The sequence below is a fragment of the Heptranchias perlo genome, chromosome 6, assembly GCF_035084215.1.
Source record: "Heptranchias perlo isolate sHepPer1 chromosome 6, sHepPer1.hap1, whole genome shotgun sequence".
Taxonomy (NCBI): Eukaryota; Metazoa; Chordata; class Chondrichthyes; order Hexanchiformes; family Hexanchidae; genus Heptranchias; species Heptranchias perlo.
Window position 1 is genome coordinate 11,756,141 of NC_090330.1, and position 23,613 is coordinate 11,779,753.

The 23,613-nt window shown below is 42.1% G+C and overlaps 1 protein-coding gene across 6 annotated transcripts in view; it reads left to right on the forward strand.

Annotated features, from left to right (window-relative positions):
* ppp2r3b (protein phosphatase 2, regulatory subunit B'', beta) overlaps nucleotides 1-23,613 on the forward strand; it is a 130,708-nt gene that overhangs the window by 81,689 nt on the left and 25,406 nt on the right. For all 6 annotated transcript variants that reach the window (XM_067985749.1, XM_067985748.1, XM_067985746.1 and 3 more), the window contains 3 exons: nucleotides 17,570-17,644; nucleotides 21,628-21,714; nucleotides 22,822-22,978. In XM_067985749.1, coding sequence (XP_067841850.1) covers nucleotides 17,570-17,644; nucleotides 21,628-21,714; nucleotides 22,822-22,978 — 319 coding nt within the window. The remainder of the gene's footprint in view (nucleotides 1-17,569; nucleotides 17,645-21,627; nucleotides 21,715-22,821; nucleotides 22,979-23,613) is intronic.

Consider the following 23,613-nt stretch of genomic DNA (forward strand, 5'->3'; position numbering starts at 1 on the left):
TTGATTGGCACCCCATCCACCACCCTAAACATTCACTCCCTTCACCACCGGCGCACTGTGGCTGCAGTGTGCACCATCCACAGGATGCACTGCAGCAACTCGCCAAGGCTTCTTCGACAGCACCTCCCAAACCCGCGACCTCTACCACCTAGAAGGACAAGAGCAGCAGGTACATGGGAACAACACCATCTGCACGTTCCCCTCCAAGTCACACACCACCCCGACTTGGAACTATATCGCCGTTCCTTCATTGTCGCTGGGTCAAAATCCTGGAACTCCCTTCCTAACAGCACTGTAGGAGAACCGTCACCACACGGACTGCAGCAGTTCAAGAAGGCGGCTCACCACCACCTTCTCAAGGGCAATTGGGGATGGGCAATAAATGCTGGCCTCGCCAGCGACGCCCACATCCCGTGAACGAATAAAAAAAAGCAGATTAACTTGTTTACGTCATTTGTTATTTGTGGGATCTTGCTGTGTTATCACATTTGCCTATATAACAACCATGACAGCACTTCAAAATTAATTCATTGGCCGTGAAATGTTTTGCAAGTCATGAGGATGTAAAAGATGCTGTATAAATGCAAGTTTTTTTTCTGGTGAAGTAAGTCAAATACTGAGACACATATTTGATTATAAACTAGCATAAATTGTTCTAATTTTGTATGCATCACCAGTGAGGCTACATTTGAAATACTGTATGTAATTTTAGACATTCTACCTATAAAAGGACAATATGGTGGCGAGGCCTTGGAAATGTGACCAATTCTGGGGTTTATTGCTCTTGGTTATGAGCGACTTGCAAATGTGAATCTGTTTTCATTTTGAGTAAAGATGATGTCGGGGTTGTGATCCAGGTCTATAAAATGCTGAGATTATAGATGTAGATTTAAGAAGGCTGTTTGACTTGGGACTGCTAGCACAGATTATAAGACACAAATTTTATCTGAAGAATCCTCAAGCAGAACTGGACTTTGATAGAATTTCACCTTCATCACTTAGAATAATGGGCACTTGTGGAACACACTTCCAGCAAAAGTATTTGGTTCTATGTAGATGTTACTCCTTCATAAAAGGAACTAATTAAATATCTGGTTACAGGGACAGGTGGCAACTGAAGATTAAACAGTCTATAGGGAGGCTGTGGTTCGTGTGTTGCTTGTGGGAGGGTTAGGGTTAGGGGTAGGGAGGCCAGAGGTGTTTGCAGTGGGCATTTGGCCAGTGTTGTATAGTAGAGATGGGTAAATTATTGTGGATGCAGTAATTTCCCTTTAGATCTGTGGACAAAGCAGAGTAGATGAGCCAAATGGCCTTTTTCTCATATCATGCTTTCTTGTGTAAAATAGCCGTTGGCAGCTCAATGATTTTTAGGATATTTCGCTGCAAATGGCACGATATAATCATAGAAAATCTGTCCCAGCAAATCTGTGCTTTGTTTTTTTTTTCACGGTCCTGAACCTAGAGCTCAAACAGTGGTGAATAAAAAGTAACTGAGAAAATGTGCAGTACAATAGTAACGATGGCGTTTTAAGCACTGGGCCAAAAATGACGTTTTCGTGTTTTTAAAAAATTTTCCCCATCATCCTCTATCATTAATATATCCACGGATCCAAGATTTTAAAAATATAGGCTGCATTGCTTTTTTTCCCCCACTTGTAAATTATTTCATACTTTACACCCATCACTATGCAATAAAAAAACATTTTAGATTTGGATGTTGCCATCAAACCAGCAGTTGACGGGAAGACTGTTGAAGTTATTTCAGTGAAATAATTAATTCTGGCATTTGATCTTTCTTTTTGCATCATGAGCTGGTGACATTTGATCTGACTCTTTTGATAAATGAAATAAAAATCTGTTCAGAGTGAAATCAATTTCTTCTGGTAACCCTTAAAACATTGATTTATGTGTTCTATATATTGCTTCATTCAAGGTGGTTAGGTTTCTGAGTGGAGCCTCACCTTTCCATTTAAAATGCATGGAAACAGTTTATAAGTAAACATACCATCTTAATCAATGCAACTTTCAAGGTCAGTTTTTTTTTTCCCTGTGGCAATTTTTTAATGCAAAAGTTCAGTTCAACAACTTTTTAGTATTGGAGAAGTAAGGGAACAGTGCTGTTTATTACTGTGCAATATAAAGGGAATTGAGGGATCAACCTTTGATTAGTGAACACTAAATTTATTTTGTGGGAGCGAAGTAGTGGGGGGGGGGCAGTGGCGGGGGTGTTGACTGGGTCTGGAAGCAAGTCATACATGCCAAGCATTGCATAATTTCACCATTGTTAGAAAAATGTACAATCTGTATTGGTGCCAGTAGAAGAAATCTAAGACTTTTTCTGACAAAAATCATAGAATTTAGTTATGGTATTTGCATTCATCGTGTACTTTCTGAACTAGCTACTTGCTACCTATATAATGAGATATGGGCTAACTGACTCTAAATATTTTAAAGTTTTTTTAATACATTAGGACACACCTACTCTATAAATATGGATATTGCAAAAGTGGTGGTTTACTACAGGTGTCTTTTTTGAGGGGGATGGGGGAGTATTAAAAATGAATTGAGAACATTTTTGCACAAGATAATGGATACCCATAATAATATCACCAGTGTAATATTCCATTGAAGTGTTAACTATTTCTATTCCCACCTTCCCAAAATTTTGCTTAGAGCTTCCCTCTCTCCTGCATCCTCCAAGCAAGATTCCACAGCCAGTAGCACCACAGACAGGCAAACTGTTACCAAGATTCTTGCAGTGCTGCACTGGCACTGGCTACTGTGTTGTTTGAGAAAGAGATGGGTTAACTACTTGATCTTTTTATGATGGCTTTTGCCTTCAGAAAAAAATTTAAACTAAACATCTCTTCCATTGGGGGGGAGCGCCTAGCACAGCCTTCTGCTGCCTCCATATGATTTGCAAAAAGAGATGGTCAGCTTGTCAAGTAGGTATCCTTTAAAGCATACTTGTGTCCTCCTACCCTGTATCATTACATCAGTGTGTCATCACATTACTCCAATATTTAAAATTGTGACATGAAAATAGCTTCAGTGATTTGCAATTAATTTTTCTTTCAATTTTCTTTGACAGTTTTTTGTTACATTTTTTCTATTCTCTAAACAATGTGGTAAAGTACTTTGGAGGATCTGTCAAAAAGTGAAACTGCATAAGAAAGTACAGAAGCAAATGGGTTGAACGTAATGTTTTTGATTTTTCGTTCTCATGTTTCCCAAATAGTCTCGAATGTGTCTGCGTGTTTTTATTACTTCTCTAGTCATGTGATGTAATTTGATTTCCCAGTTGTCTACTTCAAATCATGTTTATACAAATAGTAAAATTATACATGGACACATCAATTATATCTTTGTGATTGACATATAATATTTACCGACTACATAATTAGTAAGTAAACATCCTTATACTGCTTTTTTAAAAATGTTTTTATGCCAATGGTGAGGGGGTTCAATTTCTCAAAACAACCTATCTCTTTTCTCTTCAGATGCTTTTAAGATCATAACTCAACCTCTGGGATTCTGTTGATGATCATAAAACACTTCAACGAACTGTTCTCGTGCAGTTCACAGTATTTTCAGAGCCCTGAATTGAATTGTAACCTTGATAATTCTATAAGCATTCATTATTCTATATATGGATATGCTTTATATACATGCGGTTGCATACAGTACTCGGGCATTGATACCAACTGTACCTTTTTACTCTGCCCTATGTTGCCCACAAGAACTATTGCATAGTCACGCATCATATAAAATAACCATTCTCCCAAGTGTTTACGAATGCAGTTTATAACCTCAGATTAAAACCACACGCTTCTATAGCCCTCACAAACTTCTCTGCAAATAGTGTATGAGTTCCCAACCACATCCTGGTACAGCCCTCTTTTTTTAGAAATCAGCTTATACTTTCAGTATAATAGCAAAAGTAGCCATTTACACATGGGGCAAGGTGTTAACCCACCAAGTGGTTCTGATAGCATATTAAATGTTGCCCTTGCACAGAATGGGAAAACATTAAAATTATCTGTGTTGTGTCGCAAGTGTACAAATGAGTTAATTCATGTGAAGAAGAAAGAACTTACAGCTATATAGCACCTTTCATGACCTCAGGTCGACCAAAACTGGTTCATAGCTGATGAACTACTTCTAAAATATAATCACTGTTGTTATGTAGGCTAACATGGCAGTCAGTGGATACGCAGCAAAATTCCACAAAAGGCACTGGGATGAATTACGTGTTAAATTGTTTTAGTGGCGATGGTTAAGAGATGAATGTTGGCCACGACACCAGGGAAACATTCTGCTCTTCTTCAAAAATATGCAACAGGAAATTTTACATCCACTTGAACAGACAGACAAGTCTCAGTTTAACATCTCATCCAGAAGACAGCATCTCGGACAATGCAGCTATTCCTAAGTACAACACTGAAGTATTGGTCTAGATTATGTAAAGGCCTGGAGTGGGGTCTGAACCCAAAACCTTCTGACACAGGGGTGAGAGTGCTACCACTGAGCCACCCTGACATTCAGTTATGGCATATAGATGATATGGATTCAAGTGTAATATCGTACTGGAACTGAAATTGTTTGTTTGATGTCGCTTATGTAAGATAGCAGATGCTAGGCAGTGGGATCCCTGACAGTAATCTCATTAAGGAGTTCAGATGAACCCCTAAAAGCAAAAGAACCGAAAAGTGATTACTGTATATAATACTCTTTACATACGATGTATATTTTGAATGTGTGTATTTTGGTTAATTAATAGTAGCCACTTTTTGTGTTATGGGTTAGAATAAAGTAATGTTGGATCTGTGATATAGGATAGAACCTTGCAGGGCACTGGGTTTTTTTTTTGAGTTAAGGGTGGATTCACTATTCTCCATATATAAATGCAATCTAATATTCTGATTCTATCTGGAGAGCTTGCAATTTTATTTACTGATGATTTCACTAGAACAAGCTTAAAAATGATTTTTCTGTCTAGGTACTGAATACTTGGTTGTGGCTAAATCCTCATATGTGTATGTATTAGAGAGTTGATTTTCTGTTTCAGACTAAATTTAGGCTTTTCTGTCTGGCTGCTAGTGCAAGGATAGTCATCACTGCAGTGAGCTGACGACCTTAATGTTCTGTGGTCAGCTCACATACTTTTCTTCTACTTGAGGAGCACAATATAAAATCTGAGTTTTGGTTAGAAGAAACATTACTGATCACTTTACAAGGTGGACACTGAGCAGGAAATGAGACAGTTTAATTTGAGGATGAGAGAGAGAGCGACTGTTTATGTAAATGATGCATAGGAGAGGGCAAAGGATGGACGCACTGTAGTTGGCCTTGCAGGCATGGAAGGAGAAACCATTTGAAGAGGTGCAGCTTGAGAGGCAGCTGGAGTTACTGCAGAGCATAAGGGAGGCTGAAGTTTTCCTGGATCGTATGTTCCAGGAGGTGGTCACCCTGTAGCCAGAGAGTTCAGGATAGCAAATGGGTGGTCATCCAAAAGGGTAGGAAGGGGCAGGCAATGCAGGAATCTTCTGGGTTTGTGGCACTTTCAAACCAGTATTCAGCAATGAATGCAAGTGTGGGTGACGACACCTCGAAGGAGTGCAGTCCTGAGCATGGAGCAAAGGAGATGCACAGTGGGGGCACAGTGAAGTGTAGAAATGCAGTAGTCATAGGGGACTTGATAGTCAGGGAGACAGACAGGCGTTTCTGTGACCATCTATGTGAGTCCCGCATGGTGTGTTGCCTCCCTGGTGCCAGATCAAGGACATCACTGAGGGGGCACAGAACATTCTGCGGGGGGAGGGAACAGTCAGAAGTCATGGTCCATGTGGGTACCAATGACCTAGGAAAGAAAATGAATGAGGTCCTGCGGCTAGAATTTCAGGAGCTAGGGAGGAAGTTAAAAAGCAGGACCTTAAAAGTAGTAATCTCTAGATTACTCTCAGTCCTACAGGCTAGTGAGTACCGAAATAGGAAGATAAGGCAGGTTAATACGTGGCTAGAGACATGGTGCAAGAGTGAGGGCTTCAGAGTTTTGGGGCATTGGGACCAGTTCTGGGGCAGGAGGAACTTGTTCAAGACAGACTGGTTGCACCTCGAAAGAGCTGGGATCAATATCCTTGGGAGGTTCATTAGTGCTGTGGGGGAGGGTTTAAACTAATTTGGCAAGGGGAGGGGCACCAGGATGTAGCATTAGAAAGGAGAAACAAGATGCACAAAGGATTGGGAGAGACAGATAGCACTAGAGTAAGAAATAGTGCAGTATTAGGTGGGATCAGACTAAGAGAGAATACAAAAAGGTCTAAGATAAGTTGAGTGTACATGTGTAAACGCACGAAGCGTGGTAAATAAGGTTGATGAGGTGCAGGCGCAGATAGCCACATGGGAATATGATGTTGTGGTGATAACGGAGACCTGGCTCAAAAAAGGGCAGGATTGGGTACTAAATATTTCTGGATACAAGTTGATCAGGAAAGATAGGGAAGGAAAAATAGGAGGGGAGAGGGGGTGGGGGAAGCAGTATTGATTAAAGATAATATTGCAGTGCTGGAGAGAGAGGATGTCTTGGAGGGGTCAAGGACAGAATCTATTTGGTTACAGTTAAGAAACAATAGAGGTGCCATTACACTACTGGGTACCAATTAGTGGGAAGGATATAGAGGAGCAAATTTGCAGGGAAATTACAGAGAGGTGTAAGAACTATGGAGTAGTGATAATGGGGGACCTCAACTATCCTAATATAGACTGGGATAGTAATAGTGTAAAGGGCAAATAGGGAGAGGAATTTCTGAAGTGTGTTCAAGAGAACTTTCTTGATCAGTATGCTTCCGGCCCAATGAGGAAGGCGGCACTGATGGATTTGGTTCTGGGGAATGAGATGGGTCAAGTGGAGTAAATGTTAGTGGGGGGGGAGCATTTAGGGAACAGTGATCATAGTATCTTAAGGCATAAATTAGTTACAGAAAAGGACAAGGTGCAATATAGAGTAAAAATACTTAATTGGAGAAGGGCCAATTTCAGTAGGTTGAGAACTGATCTGGCCCGGGTAAATTGGAATCAAAGATTGGCAGGCAAAACTGTAATCGAACAATGGGCAGCCTTTAAAGAGGAGATGGTTCGGGTACAGTCTAGATACATTCCTAGACTAGGGAGGGGGAAAGTTGGGGAAATAAAGCCAGAGCTCCCTGGATGATGAAAAAGATAGAGAGTAAGATGAAGCAGAAAAAGGTGTATGACAGATCATGGCTGATCCTCTATCTCAATACCACATTCCCGCTCTCTCCCCATACCCCTTGATGCCTTTTGTGTCTAGAAATCTATCTAGCTCCTTCTTAAATATATTCAGTGACTTGTCCTCCACAGCCTTCTGTGGTAGAGAATTCCACATGTTCTCCACCCTCTGAGTGAAGAAATTTCTCCTCATCTCAGTCCTAAATGTCCTACCCTGTATCCTGAGACTGTGACCCCCTCGTTCTGGACCCCCCCCCACCCCGCCCCAGACAGGGGAAACATCCTCCCTGCATCCAATCTGTCTACCCCGGACAGAATTTTATATGTTTCAATGAGGTACCCTCTCATTCTTCTAAACTCGAATGAATACAGGCCAAGTCGACCCAATCTCTCCTCATACGACAGTCCTGCCATCCCAGGAATCAGTCTGGTGAACCTTCGCTGCATTCCCTCTATGGCAAGTATATCCTTTCTTAGGTAAGGAGACCAAAACTCCAGGTGTGGTCTCACCAAGGCCATGTATAATTGCAGTAAGACATGTCAGGTTGATAATAAAAGTGAGAAGCAGGCTGAATATAGAAAGTATAGAGGAAAAGTGAAAAAGGAAATAAGAGGGACAAAGAGAGCATGAGAATTGACTGACGGCTAACATAAAAGGGAATCCAAAAGTCTTCTATAGGCACATAAAAAGTAAACCGGTAGTAAGCGGAGGGGTGGGGCCGATTAGGGACCAAAAAGGAGATCTACACATGGAAGCAGAGGGCATGGCTGAGGCACTAAATGAGTAATTTGCATCTGTCTTTACCAAGGAAGAAGATGCTGACAAAGTCACAGTAAAAGAGGAGGTAGTTGAGATACTGGATGGGCTAAAAATTGATAAATAGAAGGTACTGGAAAGGTAGACTGTACTTAAAGTAGATAGGTCACCAGGTCCAGATGGAATGCATCCTAGGTTGCTGAGGGAAGTAAGGGTGGAAATTGCAGAAGTGTGGGCCATAATCTTCCAATCCTCCTTTAGATATTGGGGTGGTGCCAGAGGACTAGAGAATTGCAAATGTTACACCCTTGTTCAAAAAAGGGTGTAAAGATTAACCCGGCATCTACAGGCCAGTCAGTTTAATCTAGGTGGTGGGGAAGCTTTTAGAAACGATAAACCAGGACAAAATTAATAGTCACTTGGACAAGTGCAGATTAATAAAGGAAAGCCAGTATGGATTTGTTAAAGGCAAATCTTGTTTAACTAACTTGATTTTGTTTTTTGATGAGGTAATAGATAGGGTTGATGTGTTTATGGACTTTCATAAGGCAGGTTAATACGTGGCTACGTACATAATAGGCTTGTCAGCAAAATTGAAGCCCATAGAATAAATCGGGCATTGGCAGCATGGATACGAAATTGGCTAAGTGACAGGAGACCAAATAATGGTGAACGGTTGTTTTTTGAACTGGAGGAAGGTATTCAGTGGTATTCCCAGGGGTCGGTACTAGGACCACTGCTTTTTTTGATATATATTAATGACTTGGACTTGGGTGTACAGAGCATAATTTCAAAATTTGCAGATGACCAACTGGGAAGTATAGTGAACAGTGAGGAGGATAGTAATAGACTTCAAGAGGATATAGACAGGCTGGTGGCATGGACGGACACGTGGCAGATGAAATTTAACGCAGAGAAGTGTGAAGTGATACATTTTGGCAGTAAGAATGAGGAGAGGCAATATAAACTAAATGATACAATTCTAAAGGGGGTGCAGTAACCGAGAAACCTGGGGGTATATGTGCACAAATCTTTGAAGGTGGCAGAACAGATTGAGAAAGCGGTTTTAAAAAAAGCATAAGGGACCCTGGGCTTTATAAATAAAGGCATAGAGTACAAAAGCAAGGAAGTTATGTTGAACCTTTATAAAACACTGGTTCGGCCACCACTGGAGTATTGGGTCCAATTCTGGGCACCGCACTTTAGGATGGATGTGAAGGCCTTAGAGTGGGTGCAGATAAGATTCACTAGAATGGTTCCAGGGATGAGGAATTTCAGTTACGTGGATAGACTGGAGAAGCTGGGGTTGTTCTCCTTAGAACAGAGAAGCTTGAGAAGAGATTTGATAGAAGTGTTCAAAATTATGAAGGATTTAGATAAAGTAAATAAAGAGAAGCTGTTCCCATTGGCGGAAGGTTCGAGAACCAGAGGACATAGAATTAAGCTTATTGGCAAAAGAACCAAAGGAGATATGAGGAAAAACTTTTTTAAGCAGCGAGTCGTTATGATCTGGAATGCGCTGCCTGAAAGAGTGGTGGAAGCAGATTCAATCGTGGCTTTCAAAAAGGAATCCGATAAATACTTGAAGGGAAAAAATTTGCAGGGCCACGGGGAAAGAGCGGGGGACTGGGACTATCTGGATTGCTCTTACAAAGAACTGGCACGGGCTCGATGGGCTAAACGGCCGCCTCCTGTGCTGTAACCATTCTATGACTGTAACAGGACAGGTAGGGAAGGAACCATGAGAGAGACGTAGTATATTTAGACTTCCAGAAGGCATTCAACAAGGTGCCACATAAAAGATTATTGCTCAAGATAAAGAATCACTGGATTGGGGGTAATATTCTGGCATGGGTGGAGGATTGGTTATCTAACAGGAAGCAGAGAGTTGGGATAAATGGTTCATTCTCGGACTGGCAACCAGTAGCCAGTGGTGTTCCGCAGGGGTCGGTGCTGGGTCCCCAACTCTTTACAATCGATATTAACGATTTGGAGGAGGGGACCGAGTGTAACATATCAAAGTTTGCAGATGGGAGGGAAAGTAGAGAGTGAGGAGGACATAAAAAACCTACAAGGGGATATAGACAGGCTGGGTGAGTGGGCGGAGATTTGGCAGATGCAATACAATATTGGAAAATGTGAGGTTATGCACTTTGGCAGGAAAAATCAGAATGCAAGTTATTATCTTAAAAGCGAGAAACTGGAAAGTACTGCAGTACAAAGGGATCTGGGGGTCCTAGTGCAAGAAAATCAAAAAGTTAGTATGCAGGTGCAGCAGGTGATGAAGAAGGCCAACGGAATGTTGGCTTTTATTGCTCAGGGGATAGAATATAAAAACAGGGAGGTATTGCTGCGGTTATATAAGGTATTGGTGAGACCACACCTGGAATACTGCATACAGTTTTGGTGTCCATACTTAAGAAAAGACATACTTGCTCTCGAGGCAGTACAAAGAAGGTTCACTCGGTTAATCCCGGGGATGAGGGGGTGGACATATGAGGAGAGGTTGAGTAGATTGGGACTCTACTCATTGGAGTTCAGAAGAATGAGAGGCGATCTTATTGAAACATATAAGATTGTGAAGGGGCTTGATCGCGTGGATGCAGTAAGGATGTTCCCAAGGATGGGTGAAACTAGAACTAGGGGGCATAATCTTAGAATAAGGGGCTGCTCATTCAAAACTGAGATGAGGAGAAACTTCTTCACTCAGAGGGTAGTAGGTCTGTGGAATTTGCTGCCCCAGGAAGCTGTGGAAGCTACATCATTAAATAAATTTAAAACCGAAATAGACAGTTTCCTAGAAATAAAGGGAATTAGGGGTTACGGGGAGCGGGCAGGAAATTGGACATGAATTTAGATTTGAGGTTAGGATCAGATCAGCCATGATCTTATTGATGTGGAGATGCCGGTGATGGACTGGGGTTGACAATTAGAACATAAGAACATAAGAACATAAGAAATTGGAGCAGGAGTAGGCCAATCGGCCCCTCGAGCCTGCTCCGCCATTCAATAAGATCATGGCTGATCTGATCCCAACCACAAATCTAAAGAACACAAGAAGTCGGAGCAGGACCCGGCCACATAGCCCCTGGGCCCTCTCCGCCACCCACAGGGCATTGACCGATCCGAACTCAGCTTCATGTCCAATTTCCTGCCCGCTCCCCATAACCCCTAATTCCCTTTACTTCTAGGAAACTGTCTATTTCTGTTTTAAATTTATCTAATGATGTAGCTTCCACAGCTTCCTGGGGCAGCAAATTCCACAGACCTACCACCCTCTGAGTGAAGAAGTTTCTCCTCATCTCAGTTTTGAAAGAGCAGCCCCTTATTCTAAGATTATGCCCCCTAGTTCCAGTTTCACCCATCTTTGGGAACATCCTTACTGCATCCACGCGATCAAGACCCTTCACAATCTTATATGTTTCAATAAGATCGCCTCTCATTCTTCTGAACTCCAATGAGTAGAGTCCCAATCTACTCAACCTCTCCTCATATGTCCGCCCCCTCATCCCCGGGATTAACCGAGTGAACCTTCTTTGTACTGCCTCGAGAGCAAGTATGTCTTTTCTTAAGTATGGAGACCAAAACTGTATGCAGTATTCCAGGTGCGGTCTCACCAATACCTTATATAACTGCAGCAATACCTCCTTGTTTTTATATTCTATCCCCTGAGCAATAAAAGCCAACATTCCGTTGGCTTTCTTGATCACCTGCTGCACCTGCATACCAACTTTTTGATTTTCTTGCACTAGGACCCCCAGATCCCTTTGTACTGCAGTACTTTCCAGTCTCTCGCCATTAAGAAAATAACTTGCTCTCTGATTTTTCCTGCCAAAGTGCATAACCTCACATTTTCCAATATTATATTGCATCTGCCAAATTTCCGCCCACTCACCCAGCCTGTCTATATCCCCTTGTAGGTTTTTTATGTCCTCCTCACTCTCTACTTTCCCTCCCATCTGCAAACTTTGATATGTTACACTCGGTCCCCTCCTCCAAATCGTTAATATCGATTGTAAAGAGTTGGGGACCCAGCACCGACCCCTGTGGAACACCACTGGTTACTGGTTGCCAGTCCGAAAATGAACCATTTATCCCAACTCTCTGCTTCCTGTTTGATAACCAATCCTCCACCCATGCCAGAATATTACCCCCAATCCCGTGATTTTTTATCTTAAGTAATAATCTTTTATGTGGCACCTTGTCGAATGCCTTCTGGAAGTCTAAATACACTACGTCCACTGGTTCCCCTTTATCCACCCTATACGTTATATCCTCGAAGAACTCAAGCAAATTTGTCAGACATGACTTCCCCTTCATAAAGCCATGCTGACTTTGTCCTATTAAATTATGCTTATCTAAATGTTCCGTTACTGTCTCCTTAATAATAGACTCCAAAATTTTACCCACCACAGATGTTAAGCTAACTGGCCTATAATTTCCAGCCTTCTGCCTACTACCCTTTTTAAATAACGGTGTTACATTAGCAGTTTTCCAATCTGCCGGGACCTCTCCTGAGTCCAGGGAATTTTGGAAAACTATCACCAAAGCATCCACAATCCCTACTGCCACTTCCCTCAAGACCCTAGGATGGAAGCCATCAGGTCCAGGGGATTTATCCGCCTTGAGTCCCATTATTTTACTGAGTACCATCTCTTGAGTGATTTTAATCGTATTTAGCTCCTCCCCCCCGAGAGTCCCCTGTTTGTCCAGTGTTGGGATATTCTTAGTGTCCTCTACTGTAAAGACTGAAACAAAATATTTGTTCAGCATTTTTGCCATCTCCATGTTTCCCACCATTAATTTCCCGGTCTCATCCTCTAAGGGACCTATGTTTGCCTTAGCCACCCTTTTTCTTATAACTATAGAAACTCTTGCTATCTGTTTTTATATTTTTTGCTAATTTCTTTTCATAATCTAACTTCCCTTTCTTAATCAATCCTTTAGTTACTTTTTGCTGTCTTTTGAAGAATTCCCAATCTTCTATCCTCCCACTAAGTTTGGCTACCTTATATGTCCTTGTTTTTAGTCGGATACTATCCTTGATTTCTTTACTTAGCCACGGGTGGCTGTCATTTCTTTTACACCCTTTTTTCCTCAGTGGAATATATTTATTTTGAAAGTTGTAAAATAACTCCCTAAATGAACACCACTGCTCATGTACCGTCTTACCCTTTAATCTATTTTCCCAGTCCACTTTAATCAATTCCGCTCTCATACCATCATAGTCTCCTTTATTCAAGCTCAGTACGCTTGTTTGAGAATCAACCTTCTCACCCTCTAATTGGATATGGAATTCAACCATGTTGTGGTCGCTCGTTCCAAGGGGATCCTTAACTAGGACATTATTAATTAATCCTGACTCATTACACAGGACCAGGTCCAAGGTTGCCTGCCCCCTTGTAGGATCAGTTACATACTGCTCAAGAAATCCATCCCTGATGCACTCAATGAACTCGTCCTCAAGGCTGCTCTGCCCAATTTGATTTGTCCAGTTAATATGATAATTAAAATCCCCCATAATTATGGCTGTTCCCTTATTACATGCCCCGACTATCTCCTGATTAATACTTCTTCCAGCAGAGTTGCAACTATTAGGAGGCCTATATACTACGCCCACTAATGTTTTTTTTCCCTTATTATTCCTTATCTCCACCCAAACTGTTTCATTATCTTGATGCTTTGTCCCAATATCATTTCTCTGTATTACAGTGATTCCTTCCTTTATTAACATAGCCACCCCACCTCCCCTTCCTTCCTGCCTGTCCTTCCTGATTGTTAAATACCCTGGCATATTTAATTCCCAGTCGTTGTCACCCTGCAGCCATGTTTCTGTAATGGCCACAAGATCATACCCATACGTAGTTATTTGTGCCGTTAACTCGTCCATTTTATTACGAATGCTACGTGCATTCAGATAAAGAACTTTCAAATCTGTTTTGTGACGCTTAGTTCCTGCTTTTTCCTTTTTTAACACTTTACCTATTACTCCATACCTTCTGTCCCTTCCTGTTACACTTTCCTCTCTCTCCCTGCTCAGGTTCCCAACCCCCTGCCACTTTAGTTTAAACCCTCCCCAACAGCACTAGCAAACACTCCTCCTAGGACAGCGGTCCCGGCCCTGCCCAGGTGCAGACCATCCGGTTTGTACTGGTCCCACCTCCCCCAGAACCGTTTCCAGTGTCCCAGGAATTTGAATCCCTCCCCCTTGCACCATTCCTCTAGCCACGTATTCATTTGAAATATCCTCCTATTTCTACTCTGACTAGCACGTGGCACTGGCAGCAATCCTGAGATTACTACCTTTGAGGTCCTATTTTTTAATTTACCTCCTAACTCCCTATATTCTGCTTTTAGGACCTCATCCCCTTTTTTACCTATATCGTTGGTGCCTATGTGCACCACGACAGCTGGCTGTTCGCCCTCCCCCTCCAAAATGTTCTGTAGCCGCTCCGAGACATCCTTGATCCTTGCACCAGGGAGGCAACACACCATCCTGGAGTCTCGGTTGCGGCCGCAGAAACGCCTGTCTATTCCCCTTACAATTGAGTCCCCTATCACTATAGCTCTGCCACTCTTTTTCCTCCCAGCCTGTGCAGCAGAGCTACCCGTGGTGCCAGGAAGTTGGCTGCTGCTGCCTTCCCCTGATAAGTCATCCCCCCCAACAGCATCCAAAGTGGCATATCTGTTTGAGAGGGGGATGGACACAGGGGACCCCTGCACTACCTGCCTGCATCTCTTACTCTTCCTGGTGGTCACCCATTCACTTCCTGCCTGTATACCCTTTACCTGCGGTGTGACCAACTCGCTAAACGTGCTATCCACGAGTTTCTCTGCATCGCGGATGCTCCACAGTGAGTCCACCCGCAGCTCCAGCTCCGAGATACGATCGGTCAGTAGCTGCAGGTGGACACACTTCCCGCACACATGGTCGGCAGGGACACTGGTAGTGTCCATGACTTCCCACATCTTGCAGGAGGAGCATATCACGGGTGCGAGGTCTGCTGCCATGACTTGCCTTAGCTGAGTTACCCCTTTTAAATTACGTTGAAATTAGAAAATGTTAACTATACTAGGGACCTAGGTTCACTTAAAAAAAAAACACTATCTGCTATAAAACCTGCAGATCTTCCCTTTCTTATTACTTTACTTACAGTAAAATGGTAGAAATACTCACCTGAACCTACTCACCAATCAGCTGCCTCCCCTGTGCCGCGTCACTTTCTGACTGGTGACGTCACCCCGAACTGCCGCTGGTCTCAGAGTCTCGCTCTCAGAGTAAGCTCTGGTCTCGCTCTCTCCGCGCTGTTTATATCTCCGCTCTGGTCTCGCTCTCTCCCGCCGCTCACCTTCCTCAGGTCAAACATTTACCTGAGGAAGGAGGAAGCCTCCGAAAGCTTGTGAATTTAAAATAAAATTGCTGGACTATAACTTGGTGTTGTAAAATTGTTTACAATGATCTTATTGAATGGCGGAGCAGGCTCGAGGGGCCGATTGGCCTACTCCTGCTCCTGTTTCTTATGTTTCTTATGTTCTTATTAGGGCACCATCTTATTTTATGGCCTTAAATTAATGGTTTATTTGGGCTTTTGGTTGATTCAGAAGTTGCATGATTTTTGGCATTGAAATATTCAAAAATATATAGGGAGTTAAATTGGATAACCCCCGAATCTGGGCGCAGGGGTTGCGGTGCACGATTTACCCCAGTTGTTCCAATGCAGCCAGCACGTGAGTTTGTGCTGTCTGCTCACTTACCTGATTCCAGCGTACGCAGCCCAACCTAGCTGCGTTGTTCAGTGACTTCTCACCAGCAGGGGTGCCCAGATATCGCGTACGTGGCTCGCACCTGTTAGACAGTCTTGCACCTCTTATTTCAAAAAATAAGATACGGTTCTGCACGGAATCTGAACCGAGATCAGACATCGCACACAAAACACAGATGCAGGTCCCATCCCTATGTTTACAAACTGTTGAGTTGTGTTAAAACACTGAATAAAGGTTGCGCACTACTAAATCCCAAATCCTCCAATCTGCACGCTAGACCTCACCAATCTGCCGATCTGAGTTTGTACCAGGCCTGTGAGAGCATGCACCAAGGTTCTCTGATGCACTAGAGGCCTTGGTGCAAGAGGTGGACAGAAGGAGGGGCTTTCTTATATCCGCAGGGGGGCAAGAGGCCCTCCAGACATATGCTCAAGGCAGTAGGGGATGAAGTCAATGCCAGCCGCATAGCACCACGAACATGGATGCAGTGCAGTAAGAAGTTCAATGCTTTGACGTGGGTGGTCAAGGTGAGTGAAGTCAACTGTTAAGTGCATGTCCTATCAACTGCACCACTAGCCGCATCCACTGCTCCACACACTACACCCCCATCACCCACATATCAACATACTCTTTCAATCAGAACTCAACTCTTCTAACCAGACGCTTCCTTTCACCGTCACATATTACTGCTGTTGCAAGCTGCACACCCACAACTCATAGGTCACACACACTGGCAACTATTCAACCATGACAGCCACATCACCTAAACACCTTGCAGGACACTCACTGACACACGTCCTGCTTTCTTGCAGGAGAAGGTGGCGCACAACAGGAGGCAGCAAGTGGCAGGAATGCCCACTGCCCCTCGAGTCTGTTCCGCCATTCAGTGAGATCATGGCTGGCCTGTGACCTAATTCTATATACCTGCCGTAGCCACATAGACCTTAATACCCTTGGTTAACAAAAATCTATCAATCTCCGATTTAAAATTCACAATTAAGCTAGCATCATCTGCCGTTTGCAGAAGAGCGTTCCAAATTTCTCCCACCCTTTGAGTTTAGAAGCATTTCTTAACTTCTCTGCTGCAAGTCCTGGCTCTAATTTTTAGGCTATGTCCCCTGGTCCTAGTATTCAAGTATAAGAGACCTCCAAAAACAGGTACAAATGCATCAGCATCAGAAACCATAATCCAGCAACTAACCTGTAAATCCTATGGTCCCTTTAAATAGCGCTGGTGGGAGGTCGTCCAGGCCAGCTACAACATGTTCAGCTGTTTGTGGCTAAGACAGTGCGTTTGCTGGAGCGTTATGCCAAAATGGTATCTATCCCTTTAAATCTGCGTTGCACATTGATCTAGCACATATTCACCTTACTTTACATGGTACTGGCGTTCCTTATCTGCGCGTACGCAAACGCCTTTACCAGGATGGTGTCCGGTGCACTTCACGCTAGAAGTGTGTGCGCGCATTCCAGACACCATTGGCCCATCGCAGTCGAATTTATAGCCCATAGATTTTGTTAATACGAATGTTGGATTATTAAAATTGGGCACAGACTTTGTATTAAAGATTCTTTACTATATTCAGCAGAACACATTGCAAACATCTGAAGGCAGAGCTCAGATTGTAGTTGTAATTCATTTCCATCAAAGGAATTAATGCGGCTGCAGTGTTTCTGATCTAAAGTTGGCTTGTGCTGTATGAGTGTTTTTAAAATATAGAAGAGGATGATGATTTTAAATAACTAGGAAATGTTAATAAGAACTGTATGGCTTGAACAGCTGTTGACTTCTTTTTGTAGGATGTGGTGAATGCACACCCTGGGTTAACGTTTCTTAGAGAAGCAGCAGAATTTCACACTCGATATGTTACCACAGTAAGTACTACCTCTAGAGGACTATTTTAACTGATGTTTGTCATCTGTCTCTTTCTACCCTGCCAACTAGATTGTTGGTTGCTGATAACTTATAAATGGAAGCCGCTTCCTTCCCATTCTAATCTTGTATACATCCCAAAGCATCTCTCTAAAACCTGTGGAGTTAGAAAAGAACAGACGGGGGCAGAAAACTCATGTATTTTTTTCATAAATATAAGTGGCTCCCAATGGGTCATAAAACCACGAAAGTTTACAGCACAGGAGGCCATTTGACCCATTGTGTCTGTACCAGCTCTTTGCTAGAACAATCCAAAACTAATGCCACTGCTCCGCTGACTCACCATAGCCTAAGATTTTTTGCTGCTTCAAATATTTATCTAATTTTCCCTTAAAAGAAGCAGTGGTCTTTGTCTCAACCACTCGCTGTGGTAGAGCATTCAATGCTCCAACAACCCTCTGTAAAGAAATTTCTCCTAACCTCTCCTTACTCTTTTGGTGATTTTAAATTGATGATCTCTCTGCACAGTTCCTCTATTTAAAAACATTTGGTATGAGTCTACATTTAGCTGAAAGCTCTGGACATCAGTGGTGTGAGGAACACACTTGTCAATCTTCATCTGAAAATTTTTGATCTGCCATTTACTTCCTCTATAACCTAAATTTCTAACGTCCAAAAGAAAAAGATTTTTAAAATTACATATTTCACAATGACCTGATTAAATTTATCCATTGAGTTGTCTTTTGTGTCTTTTAATGTCTTCATTAACTTTTTTACTTGAAAGTCTCGGGCTCTCCCAAAAGCCTGGGCTTGGACTTGATATTTGTGTCCAGAGCTATGAGACTGTGAACTGCAGCCTGAGCACAAAGTGTATCTAATTTCCCAAGACACATCAGCATCATTCAGGCAGATGTATCGATGGAATGTTGTCCTTTTAGCTTCTAGCAGTTCCTGCTTTTCAAAATTATTTCAAGAAAAGCGAAGTATCAAATTTCAAAAGTCTTATTGAGGTAAAATTTATATTGAGTATTTTTAAAACAGAGACTGTATGTATGTCCGAGGGGAAAAATACACATCTTTTGTGTTCTGCTAACTTCAGAAAATGTGTTAATTTGAAGGGATGAGAGAAGGAGGGAAGTGAGCCAGTGTCTTACTTTCTGCTAATAGTTTTTTTTTAAAAAACAGTTGAACTTTAAAGTCAACAAATTATCTCACCTGTGTAGATGGTTAGGAAAAGTAATTGTTAATGGCGTACATCTGTGAGAGGGGTTCTATCAGATAACATCTATGAGCGAGAAAGTCTGTCTTTCCAGAATCCAGAGTACTTTGCTTTTGTTGAGGTTGGAGGTCCACTGGCTTCTTGTCGCATGCCTATAGGGGAGGGAGTGGAAGTGGATGGAGAGTTAAATGTGAGTTGAGTGACATGGGAGTGAGGAAGAGGGATGGGTGCAGGCATTGTGGCTACTTTATCAGTGGCTTATAGCTAAACCAGAGTAATACTTAAAAATGAAAGCAATTTTATTTTTAAATCCTGAGCATTGAAAGTCAAATATATTTCATCTAACTTTTTTGTCTTTTTCTGCGTCCCTCGTGTTGTGGAGCATTGGTCCAAGTTTAGAATTGGGAGCCAAATAGTCAGTGCCTGAATTCCCCTATGCTGTTCACTCCAATTTCTAGATTTCCACTATATTACTTCATGATATTGCTTCACTTGTCCAGATTCTATTGTCAGACAATCACAAATGCATCCTTCATCTAAATACTAGTAAAAACTAAAGGAAACTGTTTTGTCTGAGGTACCTTGACTCCAAGACACCCGATTAATATTATAATACTCTATAATAAATATTTCTGATAATGTCATGGATGCAATTTGTTGCTGGCTGTGTTCAATGAAACAACCTGAAATAACAGTTTGAGTTTTAAGAGATTTTGTGGTCTTGTATTCCTGGTTTTTGTATTATTTTCAACTGATCCACTGCTACCTGGTAGCAAAATTACAATTCATTGAAATGAAAATTGAATTTATGGAGAAAATTTATTAATGCTTCATCAATGACCTTCCCTCCTTCATAAGGTCAGAAATGGGAATGTTCGCTGATGATTGCACAGTGGTCAGTTCCATTCACAACCCCTCAAATAATGAAGCAGTCCGAGCCCGCATGCAGCAAGACCTGGACAACATCCAAGCTTGGGCTGATAAGTGGCAAGTAACGTTCACGCCAGACAAGTGCCAGGCAATGACCATCTCCAACAAGAAAGAGTCTAACCACCTCCCCTTGACATTCAACGGCATTACCATCGCCGAATTCCCCACCATCAACATCCTGGGGGTCACCATTGACCAGAAACTTAATTGGACCAGCCATATAAACACTGTGGCTACAAGAGCAGGTCAGAGGCTGGGTATTCCACGGCGAGTAACTCACCTCCTGACTCCCCAAAGGCTTTCCACCATCTACAAGGCACAAGTCAGGAGTGTGATGGAATACTCTCCACTTGCCTGGATGAGTGCAGCTCCAACAGCACTCAAGAAGCTCAACACCATCCAGGACAAAGCAACCCACTTGATTGGCACCCCATCCACCACCCTAAACATTCACTCCCTTCACCACCGGCGCACTGTGGCTGCAGTGTGTACCATCCACGGGATGCACTGCAGCAACTCGCCAAGGCTTCTTCCACAGCACCTCCCAAACCCGCGACCTCTACCACCTAGAAGGACAAGAGCAGCAGGTACATGGGAACAGCATCACCTGCACGTTCCCCTCCAAGTCACACACCATCCCGACTTGGAACTATATCGCCGTTCCTTCATCGTCGCTTGGTCAAAATCCTGGAACTCCCTTCCTAACAGCACTGTGGGAGAACCGTCACCACATGGACTGCAGCGGTTCAAGAAGGCGGCTCACCACCACCTTCTCAAGGGCAATTAGGGATGGGCAATACATGCCGGCCTCGCCAGCGATGCCCACATCCCATGAACGAATTTTTTTTAAAAACCTTATACTTTCACTCTGCATACCTTCTAAAGGGCAGATTTTAACATTTTCATTCAATAATCAACCTCTCATTTAACATGAATTGCTCAAAAGAACAATATTAGAAGATATGGATGAGAAAGGCCATTTGTACTGTCTTAATTCATCCATCCAGAAATACCCTACCTGCTGCCCTTTGCTGCATCTAATATTTTCTGAAATTATCTCAGGGTTTTCATGTCCACTATTCTAGCCCGAAGTCCATTCCAAGTATTAATCAATCTATGTGAAGAACTGCCTGATATGTCCTCGCATTAACTTTTACTAGTTTGAACCTATATCCACTTGTACTCCTCCCACAGTTTAATTTAAAATAGTTCCGGATTAACCTTTTCCATACTCTTAACTGTCATATTTCTTTAAGATCCCCTCTCTGAAACCTTTTTTGCAAGATGAAAAGCCCATGTATCTCCAGTCATTCCTCATAACTCAGGGCTGAGAGTAGGGATCAGCCCTTGTGGCTCTTCTCTGCACTGTTTCCAGCGGTTGAATATCTCCTTTCTTTCTTAGCAGTCAAAACTTGGATGCAATACTAAAGATGTGGTCTGACCAGGAGCATTGTAGAGTTTGGTCACAACTTCCTCTGACTTGTATTCTACTGTTTTAGTTACATAGTTCAACATTCTTTTGGCTTTGTTGATTGTTGCTCTGCATTGGTAGAACATTTTAAGTGTGAAATTTGCCAAGACTCGGGGTATCTTTCTGTTTCATCCTTTGCTATTTCAACATCATTCATGGAGGACGTATGTTGTCTATTTTTCCTTCCTATGTGCAGTAGGTATTTGCATTAGATATCTGCCATTGTTCTGTCCACTCACCACGTCTTGTTTAACCCATTCTGTAATCTCTGGGCTGCCTCCTTTGATTCCACTGCCTCTCCTTGTTTGGTATCATTTGCAAATTTGGCCAGTTTACATGTTTTAATCTTGTGTCTTATTGCACAGGTCATACAGAGAATATTTTACACAGTAAACAGATCATGGACAGGACGTATAACTTATACAGAAATTAGGAAAAGCAACCTTCTACAGGTATGGTCTCCTGCAATCTATTTGGGTATGCTTACCTCTCTCTTATTTTAATATTTCTGTTCTCTTCCACTATTGTCAATATAGTACTTGAATTTCCACTACTTAAGTACTCCCCAATGTCACTCAGATTGAAAAATCAAACTCCGTTAATCATTGCTGGCATTTTCATCTGTTTATTTTTAACTATAGCTTTCTTGAGATAGGACTTGGCTGATTTTCCTACATGGCCAACAGGTTGTCCTGACTTTCAGAAATCGCAATGAAGTACAGTGTGCAGTGACGTACCGTGGCTTGAGTGCAACAGTATGCTCGGCACCCCCCTTGTTACATTAATTGTTGTTGCTGCAGTAAACTTCAGTATCCATAATTAGAGAAATGTTTCAATCATGTTTGTTGCCAGTGAAGTCAAAGGTATTGATCCATCAAGTTATTTGTGAATTTTAAAATTAGATTTACACTAAAGGTGTGATTGAATATTGTGCAATGCTGAGCCAAAGTTAAAGGTTTACAAACTTGGCTATTTGCTTGCAAATAAGCCATGCAACCACACCCAAATGGTGGGAACGTAGCTAAAGAGACTTGAGCGCAAAATCTAGGCTGACGCTCCAGTACAATACTGAGGATTGCAGCACTGTTGGAGGTGACGTCTTTTGAATGAGACGTTAATCCGAGGTCCCGTCTGCCTTCTCAGGTGGATATAAAAGATTCCACAGCACTACTTCAAAAAAGAGCAGGGGAGTTCTCCCCAATGTTTTGGGCCAATATTTATCCCTCAACCAACATCACTTTTTAAAAAAAAAACAGATTATCTGGTCATTATCAGGTTGCTGTTTTGTGGGACCTTGCTGTGTGTAAATTGGCTGCCGCATTACATCAGTGACTACACTTCAAAAGTACTTCATTGGCTGTAAGGTACTTTGGGGTCCTGAGGTCGTGAAAGGCGCTATATAAATGCAACTCTTTCTTTAAAAACTTTATGTTTAAAGGTTTATTAATTTAAATTATCCTCAACTGAAGGTTAGCCATCTGCAAATATTGGAGTTGGAGTAATTACTTTTTGAATAATTTGTATGAATTCTGAAGTGAGGGTATTTTTTTAATTCACAGAACCTAGCCTTATTGGAAGAGGAAGAGGACATTAATCAGCTCACGGAATTTTTCTCCTACGAGCACTTTTATGTGATCTATTGTAAATTCTGGGAACTCGACACTGACCATGACCTCTACATTGATCAGAAGGACCTGGCAAGACATAATGATGATGGTATGACATGCAACATGAAGTAGCAGGTCATTAAGAGTCAGCTGCTTGATGTTTCAAATGACAGACCATGCATAAATAAATGGTGAACAGCTATCTGAAAAACTATTTAAAATCAGCCTCCTTTACTATGCACAAAACAAAAATCTGTATTGTACTGCCTGTTTTTCATCTTGATCATTTTGTTGTGGCAAACATAGTGTAATTAAATCACAGCCTGTTAGTAGTAATTTTCATGTTTGTAAAACAAAATTATATATATATTAGCAGGAGAAATATCTTTAATTCTATTTACATCACAGTGAGAAAGTTAAGTCCGAAAACATTTTTCTTCAGATCTCTAATGGTGCAAAATCATCATTGAGCATCCTGTTAATTTTTTTAGTTGAAAACAAATTAGAGGAGTTTAAAGAATATCTCATTGGCCACTAACTATTACTTCTGAGGCTGATTGAATAGCTATCATAAAAATGTGTTGTGAGCTCCCTCAACTAACCTGAGCTGAATTCGAGCTCCCTAGCATTTACACTATCCTTTGTCCTAAAATGGTCCGTATGGTGTACGTTTTTCGAGGGCTTCCGCAGAAGTTACGGCGGACGAGCGGGAGAACCCCCCAGAGAAATTCATCCCCATAACTT